Here is a 12,845-nt window from a genome sequence, read left to right on the forward strand (position 1 = left end):
TTAGGGTTAGGTTTAGGGTTAGGTTTAGCGTTACATTTAGGGTTAGGTTTAGGGTTAGGTTTAGCGTTACGTTTAGGGTTAGGTTTAGCTTTACGTTTAGGGTTAGGTTTAGGGTTAGGGTTAGCGTTATGTTTAGGGTTAGGTTTAGGTTTAGGTTTAGGTTTAGTTTTAGAGCGCGCTTCTGTCGCCGTGCTGTTGTCGCCGCGATTCAGCGCTCATTCGTCAGAGCGCTTTAGAACACGCGGTTTTATCACCGCGGCTTAATCAGCACGGTTTTGTCATTCGCCCTTTTGTCGGTGAACCGGCATTCCACTGTGCCACACGAATCAGTTGTGTTAAAAAACTGGGAAATATAGGACAGGAAAGGGCAGGGGCAGGTGGGCGGGGCCAACTACTAGTTCACCTGAACCAGTCCGAACTGGCTGAATGCCTCCCCTGCCTCAATGCCAAGACACCTGTCAGGACTTGAAGAGGCAATCACAAGAAAAAGAGACCAATTATCTGAAATCTTGCCAAATTTCAGCCATCTTGTTTTGAGAGTACAGTAAAATTTGACAAAAATCCAGATTTGGTTTGAGCATCAGAGCTGGGGGGAAAAATTGCTAACTCCCGGCCTAGATTTTTTTGAGGGCTCAGCCTTGACAACCTCCAGATATTTGTGTGTGGCAACATCAAACAGAAATCAAGTTGGAGAAGTCTGAAAAGATGCCGAGAAGGCCTTAGAAACCTTCTGTGTGAAATGTACTGACCTGGAACAGTGATCTGAATTATGTCCACTTCGTCTGGTTCTATTTTGATGCGTTTAATCCCTCCCAGTTCGCCTGAGGTACCTATCAAGGAAAGAAGAACTGTAAGAATTTGGAACAGAAGAAAGTGAGAGGGAGGGAGGGAGGAAGGGAGGGAGGGAGGGAGGGAGGGAGGGAGGGAGAGAGAGAGAGAGAGAGAGAGAGAGAGAGAGAGAGAGAGAGAGAGAGAGAGAGAGAGAGAAGGGGGATGCTTAACCTGTTTTCCCTAAAATAAGCCCTCCCCAGATAATAAGCCCAATCGTGCTTTTGAGTGCATGCGCTAAAATAAGCCCTCTCCAAAAATAAGCCCTCCCTGAAAATATTGCAACACAGCAGCAGCCATGAGATGACCATGCTCGCTGCTTCCTGTACCTCAAAAATAATAAGATCTCCCAAAAAGTAAGGTCAGTGTTTATTTTAGGGGTCAAAAGAAAATAAGACCCTGTCTTATTAAACACGGTAGACGAATAAGAACCATAAAATCTGTAATGAGAAATTATTGTTTATCATCTTTTTCTCCCTTGTTTACTATTGTGATACTTAAAGCAGTATCATCAATTAAAAATACTGAATTGGGCCATTTATTCTTCTCTCTATGTCTCCCTTATTTATTTGTAACTTTGTATACCTTCTTATTTTTAAAACACCTAAAATAGTTTATAATAAAGGCTGAAGGCCTCAGACAGGAGTGTTTCCATTTTGGAGATGGCAAGGATTGAACCTAGATCTTTTGTACAGAAGCATATTTATTTATTACATAAATTTGTATAGCGTTTCATCTACAGAAGGGAAATCTGGTACATATGCTCTGCAACTGAGTTAATAGCACTTCTGTACAAAAATAAAGTAAGATTCTAGTCCTCATGGTGCTGAACAAAGGATTTATATAAACGGGAATGCACAAGCTGCCTTTCATAGGTTTAGGATCATAGCAATTTACAAAGACTGCCTGTAATTCCTACTAGGAGCCTTACTTATCTCTTTCTGAACATACGTATACAAATTGAATCTGGAACCCAACCCATATATCAAATTCAAGAAGGACAAGGGTATATATCAAGGGTATATCTAGGGCAAGAAACTCTTCTAAGCTCAAACTTTTTGAATTAGAATAGAATAACAGAGTAGGAAGGGACCTTGGGGGTCTTCTAGTCCAACCCCCTGCTTAGGCATGAAACCCTACACCACTTCAGACAAATGGTTATCCAACATCTTCTTAACAACTTCCAGTGTTGGAGCATTCACAACTTCTGGAGGCAAGCTGTTCCACTGATTAATTGTTCTAACTGTCAGGAAATTTCTCATTAGATCTACTGTAAGTTGCTTCTCTCCTTCATTAGTTTCCACCCACTGCTCAGGTGCTTTGGAGAATAGCTTGACTCCCTCTTCTTTGTGGCAGCTCCTGAGATATTGGAACACTGCTATCATATCACCCCCTTAGTCCTTATTTTCATTAAACTAGACATACCCAGTTCCTGCAACGGTTCTTCATATGTTTTAGTCTCTAGTTCCCTAATCATCTTTGTTGCTGTTCTCTGCACTCTTTCTAGATTCTCAACATCTTTTTTACATCATTAATTCTTCTCCATAATAGTCATGAGGATCTGAATCTTTATTCTAGGCAAACCAATGTTTTGCATTTTTAAAGAGAAGCTTAACTTATTGGTTATCTACTACCTTAATGGACTTAATACATATACTAAGGCACACATGTTTATAGACGTATAGTTTGTGAGCTCGGGAGCTGTATAAATTGAGAAAAATAAATAAACAGATAACAGTACATAATTCATGACATCCAATCATGAAAACTACAGCAACGCTACATAATTAACTCCATATTATATTCCAATGCAGACGGTCTCGACTATCTTCTTCTTACTATTACTTGAACAAAGCAGTGGTTGCTGGTGACTTACCTGGCTCACAGTCTCCAGAGATGAGGCATTTTTCAGACCTAGCAAATGAAAGCAGGATCAAGCAGGTTTCATGATTTACAGATTACAGGTAGTCCTCAACTTACAACAATTCGTTTAGTGATCGTTTGAAGTAATAACAGTACTGAGAAAATAACCTAGGACCATTTTCCACTCTTAGAACCATTGCAGCAATCCCGTGGTCACGGGATGCTTAGCAATTGGTTCATATTTAAGACGGCTGCAACATTCCCTTTTGCAACCTTCTGACAGATAAAGGCAATGGGAAAGCCAGATTCACTTAACAACCATGTTATTAACTTTAACAACTGCAATTGTGGCAACAAGGGTTGTAAGCTGGACCAAAACTCATTTAATACGTTAACATCCTCATCACCTCAAGACTGGATTATTGTAACGCGCTCTACATGGGGCTGCCCTTGAAGAGTGTTCGAAGACTTCAGTTAGTCCAGAATGCAGCCGCGCGAGCAATAATGGGCGTACCTAGGTACACCCACGTTACACCTATCCTCCGCGAGCTGCACTGGCTTCCCATTGGTCTCCGGACACGCTTCAAGGTGCTAGTCGTTACTTTTAAAGCCCTACATGGTATAGGGCCTGGCTACCTGAGAGACCGCCTCCTGCCATTTACCTCCCAGAGACCCATAAGATCCCACAGACTAGGCCTCCTCTAGATTCCATCTGCCGGTCAATGTCGGCTGGTGACTCCCCGGGGGAGGGCCTTCTCTGTAGCTGCTCCGGCACTATGGAACGATCTTCCCGTGGAGATCCGGACCCTTACTACCCTTCCAGCCTTCCGCAAAGTGACCAACACCTGGCTGTTCCGGCAGGCCTGGGCTGTTGATTTATCCAGCCCCCATCCTAAGCTATGAATGTTATGGAATTTTAATGTTGTTTTTTAATTTTTGTATGTTCCCCCTTCCTTTTTATCTGTAAGCCGCCCTGAGTCTCTCGAGAGTGGGCGGCATACAAACCCTATAAATAAACAAAATAAATAAATAAATAAATAAATAAATAAATAAATAAATAAATAAATAAAATTATTTAATTAATAAGTATCTCACTTAGCAATATAAATTTTGGGATCAATTTTGGTCATGTCGAAGATTTGCTTTGGTTCATTTCATTTTTTCTTGTTTTTTTTTTTTTTTTTTTGCATTCTGCATCCTTCTACGTATCCTTTGGATCTGTAATCTGTCAGTCAAATATAATATTCACGGCTGGAGGATGGGCTCATTTGGATAAATAGGATCATTCTATTTATGTCAACTGTTTAATCCTTACTTCACATCCTTCTCAAAAGAATAAAGTCTTCTAAGATAGAAGAATACTTCCTGTGCTAAACTGCAATGAATCTTTGGCTATATTACCTTGTCTTTGTGCTTGGCAAGCTGAGATGTGAAATTGATTTATATTATGAGAGATCAATAGAACTGACAAGGCAATAAATGTATATAAATATCCCTGTTCAGTGGTTATGGAATTATGTCTTTCTTTTAACTTAATCATATCACTGGGCCAGTGTATCAACAAAACAGTTTTCTGGGGGGAAAAAAATGAGATTGAGATTCAAGTAATACGGATGAAAATCTAGTCTAGTGTAATTCTTTTCTTGATTTTATCTAGAACAAGGCTGCCAAATCTAAGCTGACAATATGACCATTGGATGGCAGCAAAGAGGAGATGGTTGTATCTGCTGCCATCTAGTGACTGTCTGGGAAAACAACCTGAACATAGAAAAAAACAAGATGGTGACAAGAGTACCACCTACGAAGATTTCCCTAAGAAACACAGGTATAGGACAATAAAGAAAGAACACAATTAATCAAATAACAAGTATTTGTGGTTTAACAGTTCATGCTTTTAATAAAGTCATTGGAATCCCAAGGACTTTCCATATAATGGCTTGATATACTTCTTAACACAGTATAATCAAAGCATGGAACTCTTGTTCCAAGATGGCTGCTGAACTATTTGGTTTAAAAAATAATGTAATTATGGAAGAATTGTATAAATAAGTATCAACTATATTAATTAAAATATAACCTCCATGTTCAGAGGCAATATTATCAGCTACATATCCCAGCAATGATACAAAGTGGTCTTCATATTCCACCATTTAAACAAGATAAAAATGAGCTTACCTGTGATTAGCTTGAGAGGTCCCTGCTAAATCAAGAAATGCCATTCTATGTGGTTCAGGGGAGACGTCCCCAGAGGGGCTTGATGGCTCAATCTTGGTTGCGTCTTTGGTAAATTTGTTTCCTGGTGGTGAGGATTGGGCAGCATGGGAAAAGAAAAGGACAGATATTTTGCCGCTGCCCTATTTTGAAGGAAGAAGAACTGTATGGTCTAAAACAGCGGTCCCCAAGCTTTACGGCTTGGCAGCCCGGTGGGGCAGGGGAAGAGAGGAACTGCCCTGTGGCGGCCCACCACTCGCACAAGTCAAGCCGCGCATATGTGTGTGGGCCAATCAGCCACCCACACAGCCCGGTTCCAAATGGGCCATGGCTTGGTAATGGGCTGCGGCTCGGGTGTTGGGGACCCCTGGTCTAAAACACATATCAAGACATCAGATTCACAAAGTTTTGCCCCTTGGGCATCTATCAGCAACATGAAGAATGCAAGTGGATGGATGGATGGTAATATAGTAATAGCACTTAGACTTATATACTGCTTCACAGTGCTTTACAGCTCTCTCTAAGCAGTTTATAATCAGCCTATTGCCCCCAACAATCTAGGTCCTCACTATACCAATGTTGGAAGGATGGAAGGCTGAGTCAACCTTGAGCCTGATGAGATTTGATCAGCCAAATTGCAGGCAGCCAGCAGGCAGGCAGGCAGGCAGAAGTAGCCTGCAGTGCTGCATTCTAACCATTGCGCCACCGCGGCTCTTAATACATCAGAAATGTATTTGCGGAGGCTGCTCTGAACAAGGGATCACTAAGGTAGCTTCCAACTCTACAGTTCTAGGACCCAGCAGATTATCCCAAAGAAATGCCATCCTCCAGAGAAAGAAAGAAAAATGTTTCCCTTAAGAACTTATTAAAACCAATATCCAGCATTAGGAGATGTAAAGGACCACACTGGAATCCGATTGCTCTGGGGGAAAACTAAGTGATCGCTATGAGTCAACACTGACTGGATGGGGCATAATTAATCAATCAGTGCTAATGTCACAGCATAATCTAATCTCTTCCAATTTGCCATTTGTGGAAGATGCTTTCATTATTGGTAGAGCTTATAACGAAAACTCTTCCAAAGGCCTTTGGGAGAGAAATTTGGGCTTCTACTTCTCATTAAAAGAAAAAGGCCCAAATCCTTTCCAATGGGTTTGAAAAGCTTATCACACCCAGGGGAGGCTCTGAAAATTCCGTTTACTTTACAGAATTGCTCTACAGAGCAGAAGAATCATATCTGGGTCAGAGATGTTAAGATCTCTCACCTGTTCTGCACTAGTTTATTCCTAGAAGAATATCATCAAACATTGCTACAATTTTGAGTCAAAACAAGTCTTGAGTTCATGTACAACTTTTAGTTTTCCCTTACATGGCCAAGTTTGGAAGATTTCATATTCATTTCTGACTGAAAGTTTCCCTCTTTCAACCTAACCAATAACACCAACTTAGTCTGAGAAGACCTCTTTTCTATTGTGGCATGATGTTGCCACCAACTCATTCCCAGTCTAGACATCAGACAACCTTAAGTCATTCTTAGGTGTTTCAGTGTTAAAAACTGTATTTTTTTTATTCCACCACCACTGAAGGGCAATCTCTAAGTATACAAAATCTGTTCTTTTCTGTCACCTGTTACCTTGGAGGGAAATCGGGTGACTGGTAATGACTGGGAACAGGGACAATAAAGGCAAGATAGGGATTAGCAATTCCTTCCAATTCATTCATCTCAATATTGTTTTCTTCCAATTCAGCCATGGATGGACAGCATTTCAGCTAAGCAATCAATTGTGGAAAACTGTGGACATCGTATTTTTTGGACTATAAGATGTATCAGACTATAATATCCACCTAGATTTAGAGGAGGAAAACAAGGAAAAATATAGTTTTTGGCCTCCGCGCATCCCGCCCAGTTTTTGGCCTGGCCTCCCAGAAGCACTTTGCAGGCCAAAAACAGGGACGTTTCTGACGAAAATGGGACATACAGATCATCGCAGAGTGCTTCTGGGTGCTGGAGAAGGTGAAAACGTGATGCACGGTGGGTTCAGGAGGCTACAAACAGACCTATATTCAATCTATAAAATGCACCTAAATATTCATCCACTTTAAGGGGGGGGGGAGTGCGTCTTATATTCAAAAAAATATGGTAATTTTATTATCCATTTTTAATTACTAAATGGGACAGATTCAGGTCTTGGGTTATAAAGCTGACTGCTTACAACAAACCACAGGTATAGTTAATAAGTTTAACACAAGCTTCTCCAGTCTAATGTTATTTGCTACGACTCAAATTAGCGAATCACCATTTCAGTGTCACAGGAAGAAGTCCCTACTCTAGTACAGATAGTAGTAGTTAATTCATCTTTTTGAAATTCAGAGAAGGAAAAAGCTTCAAAGTGTCTAGCTGGCATTCTATTTGACAGGATCTTTGGGGAAACTGTCTGACATACCTGTAAAAATTCTTTCATCAAACATCCTGTAAAGGAAGGAGAAATAACTCAGGTGCAAAGAAGGGGAAAAATAACAACAAAAAGCATCCATCTGAAATTGATAGGGGGATAAACATTACCACCCTGAAATCGGTGGTTCATGTCCCAAGCTTATCAGAATGACACAGACATTTTTATTCCTTCTCACATGGAAAGAGAACTAAACTTCCTGATGGTTATTTAGAAAGCGATTTTTAAAATTTAACATGCCAATGATAGATAACTAAGATGCTGGATCCCATTGCTGGTTCACAGATTTGCGGGACCACAAATTGAACATGTTTTTCTACTGTAATAAAAATGTACATTGCCTTTTTCTCAAAAAAATAAAGAAAGAAAATAAAGTTGGAGAAATGCTAGATCTATTTACAAAGCTTATTTCCACTGGAATCAGAAAAGTATGTGTGCTTGTATGTGTCAAAATGGATAGAGGTAACACCCTTTTTTGACCTATCAAGAGGTGCCCCTGATTGGAATGGAAGGTCCCAAACTTTGCAGTTCCTTCCAGCATCCGTTTATGAGATGCTGAAGCAGTGAAGTACCTTTTGATCACGAAGTGGATATTGTGCCTTTCTTCCAAGATCCGCTTGAGCTTGGGGACTCCGTAGGTGCAGGGCCTCTTGAAGGGGATTTTGTCTGGAATTCCAATGATTTCTACTGCTTCCGGATCACAGGCAATTTTCCGGTACGGGACAGGGACCATATGATCCAGCCCCAAGGCTTCAGCTGAACATGGTAGAACATAGAATCTTTAATATAAGAACAGGCAGAAGAATAAGAACATAAGACAAACCCCACTGGATTAGACCAAAGGCCTCTACAATCCAGTATTCCTTGTCACAAAATTGACCCCTCTGTTTCTCTGGAATGCCCGGACAACCACTTGTCCATATTCCCCAGTGGCTGAAACTGAGAGATATGTTGGCTGTGTGCATTCAGCACAGTTTAGTTGAAAACATAAGCATCTATACTTGCTTATTTTTAATCTCTGTTACTTCTTTATGGCTTAACGTACTGTAGAAATCCACTGCTTAATTTAATGATTCAGTGATTTGGATATGCCCAGAAAATGAGATAATTCAGGTTAAGTATGTTATGCAAACCCTATCACTGGCTGTCTTCAAACACTGCTTAAGCTATGATTTAATTATTTACTGAAAAAACCACAGCAAATTTACATATCGCGATAAACTGAAAGCAATTATTAACAAACTAGAATGGCTAGGTTTACAAACCACATTCCTCCTAAGCCAAACTACACTATAGCTTAAGGGTAAAGGTTCCCCTCGCACACATGTGCTAGTTGTTCCTGCCACTAGGGGGCAGTGCTCATCTCTGTTTCCAAACCAAAGAGCCAGTGCTGTCCGAAGATGTCTCTGTGGTCATATGGCTGGCATGACTAAACACCAAAGGTGCACGGAACACTCTTACCTTCCTACCAAAGGTGGTTCCTATTTTTCTACTTACATTTTTACCTGCTTTCAAACTGCTAGGTTGGCAGAAGCTGGGACAAGTAACAGGAATTCACTCCGTTAATCGGCGCTATGGATTCTAACCGCCAAATGCTGACCTTTCTGATCGACAAGCTAAGCGTCTTAGCACCATTGAAATATTTTTTTAAAAAAGTAGTATCATTCATGCAGAATGTAGTTGTATAGAATGCACAATCTGCATGTCATTATTTTTCATTTCTAGCCCAATCTGTCAGAAATTGTGCATTTGAATTTCAACAGGAAATTGCTAGGAGCAGAGGGACTCTCTTGCTAATTTAGATGCAAAACAACACGGACTTCTTAAATAAGCCTTTAACTTTAACTCCTCCAAAACTGCTCTGCCCCAAGTGGTCACTGGCTCCCTCACCACATAATTTGCATACATATTGCCCACTTTGGCCATAGTATTTCAGAGATCAAGTGATATATCAGAACATTCCAGATTCAAATCATCCTCCCATCTTAGGCCTATCTCAATTTCTTAGCCTCAGCAATCCACTTTTAAATGTGGGCATAATTGTACTGAGCTATGTACAGGTCAATGCTTGAGCCTTAATGGAAAGTGAATGTTTTTATTGCTGTGTACACAGTGTGTTTTATACAAAGAAACATGAATCATTTGTGCTATCCCAAAGCAACTCTTCCTGTTTATCTTTTAATGTTTAAACCAAAACAAATCTTTAAAAATCAAAATACCAGAGGAAAAAAGCAAGAGAAGGAAAGATAGGAGAAGGGATGGAAGGAAGAAGTAGAAGGGAGAAAGGGGTGTGTGTGTTGTGGTCGGCCAGCAGAGCTGACAGTAGATTCGGACAGTGAGGAGGTTGGGGAGGAACATGGGCCAGTCTTGGAGTCTGGGGAAGGCTCTGACAAGGACTCTGCATTAGAGGCAGAGATGGGCCAGGCCATCTGACAGTTATCAGCTGCCTTCAGAGTCGGACATCAGTGGGGCAGAAGAACAGCTGGAGTCTGTTCCCAGTGTGCGCATGCGCAGAGTTGCCAGATGAAAGGAACAGCTAAAGAATAGAGGTCGACTTGGGAGTAAGGCCACAGGTGGACGGTGAACTGCCCCGCCCATAGGGAATAAGAGAGGAGCGAAAGGGGAGTGGCGTTTGCAGGAAACAATTAGTTCGCTTAATTGGTTTGTGATTCTCCAAGACTTCTTGCCAGGTTTTGCAGATATCGGCCTGTCAGCTTTCCAAGCCTGATAAGGTCTGTGGCTGTAAATCCTCCCTCAAAAGACTTTGTTGAATGTGAATGAGCAGAATTCACAGTAAATTAATAAAAGGGGTTTTTGTCAGGACAAGGAGTTTGCTTCATACTCTTGGGAATCCTAGGTCAGAACAGGGGGAAAGGAGAGAAGGGGGGGGAGGAGGAGGAGGAGACCTAAGAGACAGAGAAATATTTACAAAAGATTCTCATAATTCAGAAGGTAACCATGAAGATCATCATGATGGATGATGCCATCTTGGTGGCAGAAAGAACATCATAGCAATTAGTGTCTTTCCTAAAGCTGGCAAGTTACAGACTCAAAAACCCAATTTACCACAAGCTACTTCCACAGGGTGGGGACAAAAGAAGAACTGCCGATAGGAACAACTATCATCATGGTAAAGTTATTTATAGAACTCCAAGCACTCCTTGTTATATTCCCATAACAAGGATCTTGTGGTCTTCTCTTTTCTGTTGGAAACCAGTTCCCATCAACCTCTCCCAGCACTGACCAGGAATTGGAGTATCAGTCCAATAACATCTGGACGGCCACTGGTTTTCTGCCACAAATATAACTGCTCCCCTCATAAATGACATCCTTGCTGTTTTGGCTCCCAAAGGGTTTGCCATTGAGAAAGACCAATTTAGAGATTGATAAAAGTTGACTTTTCAAATGGCGCCCCCCCCCCACCTCCCTCAGGAACTTCCTTAAAAGCTGTAGCACCCCCAAAAAACCACCTTATCGAGAAGGAATTAAGGAAGGGACACAAGCCACCTATTGTGACAACAGCGAATAGAGGTTTTATTTTTTAAAAAGCTTGGGATCAACAGGGGAAAAAATGCCTTAAAATTGCTTCGTAATTATATGCAAGCCACAAGCACCACAGATGATAAACAGAAATTTTACACCCACTCACCATATCGACTGTTAAACAGAATTTGCACACATTCCCTCAGGGTGTTGATATCTTCGGTTTCTTTTATAAAATTGTCCCATTTATCTAGGAAAACAAAAGAAGATTCTGTGCTCCAGAGGCAGAAATCTGGTCGCCACGAAGCAAGGTTTGTGCCTTCCTACCCCATTGCCAGGGGCTTTTCTTTTGCACTGGCTACCCCAGATAGGGACCCTTACTACATATAGTTTCCAAAATCATCACAAAGCAAGGCACATCATCCAAAATTGTAGGTCTTGGTTATCAGTCCAGATACATTTAGTCTGCAATAGGGTGGGTGTTTTTTTTTTTTTTTTACATTCATACAGGGGTATCCACTGGTGACTGTTTCAAAGGTAAAAAGATTTAATCTTTAAACTTAAATTCAGCAACTTCACAAACAGCTCCAAGTCCTTTTTTAAACAGCAATATGGAAATGATCTCAGGGTAGAATATAGCACTGGGATTTTCTGGTGATCTTCCATCCAAATAATAACCTAGCCAGGTTAGCCAGATACTGCTACCTGCTGTATGCCAGGGGTGGGCTCCTGCCAGTTCTAACCTCTTCTATAGAAGAGGTTCCACAAATCTACAGTGCCGTTTAGAACCGGTTCCAGCTCCCTCCCCCCGCCCATCCGCACATCATCAAGATGAAGAGCGAGAGGAGGAATTCTGGGAGTTGAAGTCCACAAGTCTTAAAGCTGTCAAGTTTGAACACCCCTGAGGTTTTTTTTTCTAAAGGGTTAGTGGTGCAAGGGTCTTGTAACTTGACAGCTTTAAGACCTGCGTGCTTCAAATGCCAGTTTCTGAGCCAACATTTTGGTTGCTAAGCCATGGCCATGCCCAACTAGTCACATGGCTGCCAAGCCACTCCCATCCGGTCACATGGCTTGCAAGCCACTCCTACCCAGTCACATGGCCAATAAGCCACTCCCACAAAGCAGGCCACACCTACAGAAGAGGTTCTAAAAATTTTTGAAACCCACCACTGCTGTATGCATTATTTTTTGCAAGTGAATTGTACTTTTAAAAAATTTATGTAGGTCACCCCCAAGCAGTGGGAGGTCAGTGATGTAAAAATGGGCACTGAGATCCTATTAAACCCCAGGGGCAAGAATTCATATAGAGTAATGAATCCTTGAAATTTGGTCAGAAGTGTTGAGATCCACCTAAACTGTAGCTGAGCACTGACCTAAATATTTCTCCTCTATCATAAAAGGGAAAATTCATTCTCCATCAGACTGAGAGTATTGAGAGAATTTGGGGGGATGAGTTGCAGGGGCTTTGGCTACCCCATTTCTGTTTATGCAAACCATGGTCAAGTGATTTGACATTCTGTTGCCTCACACTTCTGCAGGAGGTGGGACTGATTGTGGTCCATCTGCTTGTCCTCCAAAATAAGATTTGCCTGACAGCTCCTGTGATGTTTGTGCAGCCTACTTCCTTGACTGACTGACTGTCTTTTTTATTCAAGTGAGTATTCTGGGTGGCCTAAGCACATAACATTTTTTTTTCTTAAGTTCCTGGCAAGCTCAACCGAATGTATTTGTATTATAAAAATATTTACATTCCCCATTTAGACTTGGCATCTATAGAAAAGAATTAAAATAAAGCTGTATGTTATAAAAATATATCATCACTTTAAAATGTGCTATAAAAGCTAATGAGAAACTATCTCGATCAAGTCGGAAGAAATGAAAAGAAGCCAATGAGAAAAGGGTAAGAGACTGGAGTGCTGTCAATTTTGAGCGGAAAATATATCATGTCTTAAATATAATAGGGAAATGAGTGGAACACACATGCTTAGCTCAAATAACCTGCCAGAT

General features: G+C 41.1%; 1 protein-coding gene across 2 annotated transcripts in view; it reads right to left on the reverse strand.

The window, feature by feature from the left end:
• Nucleotides 1-12,845, reverse strand: part of GTF2IRD1 (GTF2I repeat domain containing 1) — a 169,149-nt gene that overhangs the window by 53,721 nt on the left and 102,583 nt on the right. For both annotated transcript variants that reach the window (XM_087717210.1, XM_087717209.1), the window contains exons 8-13: nucleotides 11,005-11,088; nucleotides 7,928-8,111; nucleotides 7,347-7,372; nucleotides 4,867-4,987; nucleotides 2,705-2,742; nucleotides 750-830 (exon numbers count right to left, since the gene is read on the reverse strand). In XM_087717210.1, coding sequence (XP_087573336.1) covers nucleotides 750-830; nucleotides 2,705-2,742; nucleotides 4,867-4,987; nucleotides 7,347-7,372; nucleotides 7,928-8,111; nucleotides 11,005-11,088 — 534 coding nt within the window. The remainder of the gene's footprint in view (nucleotides 1-749; nucleotides 831-2,704; nucleotides 2,743-4,866; nucleotides 4,988-7,346; nucleotides 7,373-7,927; nucleotides 8,112-11,004; nucleotides 11,089-12,845) is intronic.

Source organism: Thamnophis sirtalis, unplaced genomic scaffold (genome assembly GCF_051295495.1).
Source record: "Thamnophis sirtalis isolate CommonGarterSnake01/CBP01778 unplaced genomic scaffold, rThaSir2_p1.2 scaffold_6, whole genome shotgun sequence".
Taxonomy (NCBI): Eukaryota; Metazoa; Chordata; class Lepidosauria; order Squamata; family Natricidae; genus Thamnophis; species Thamnophis sirtalis.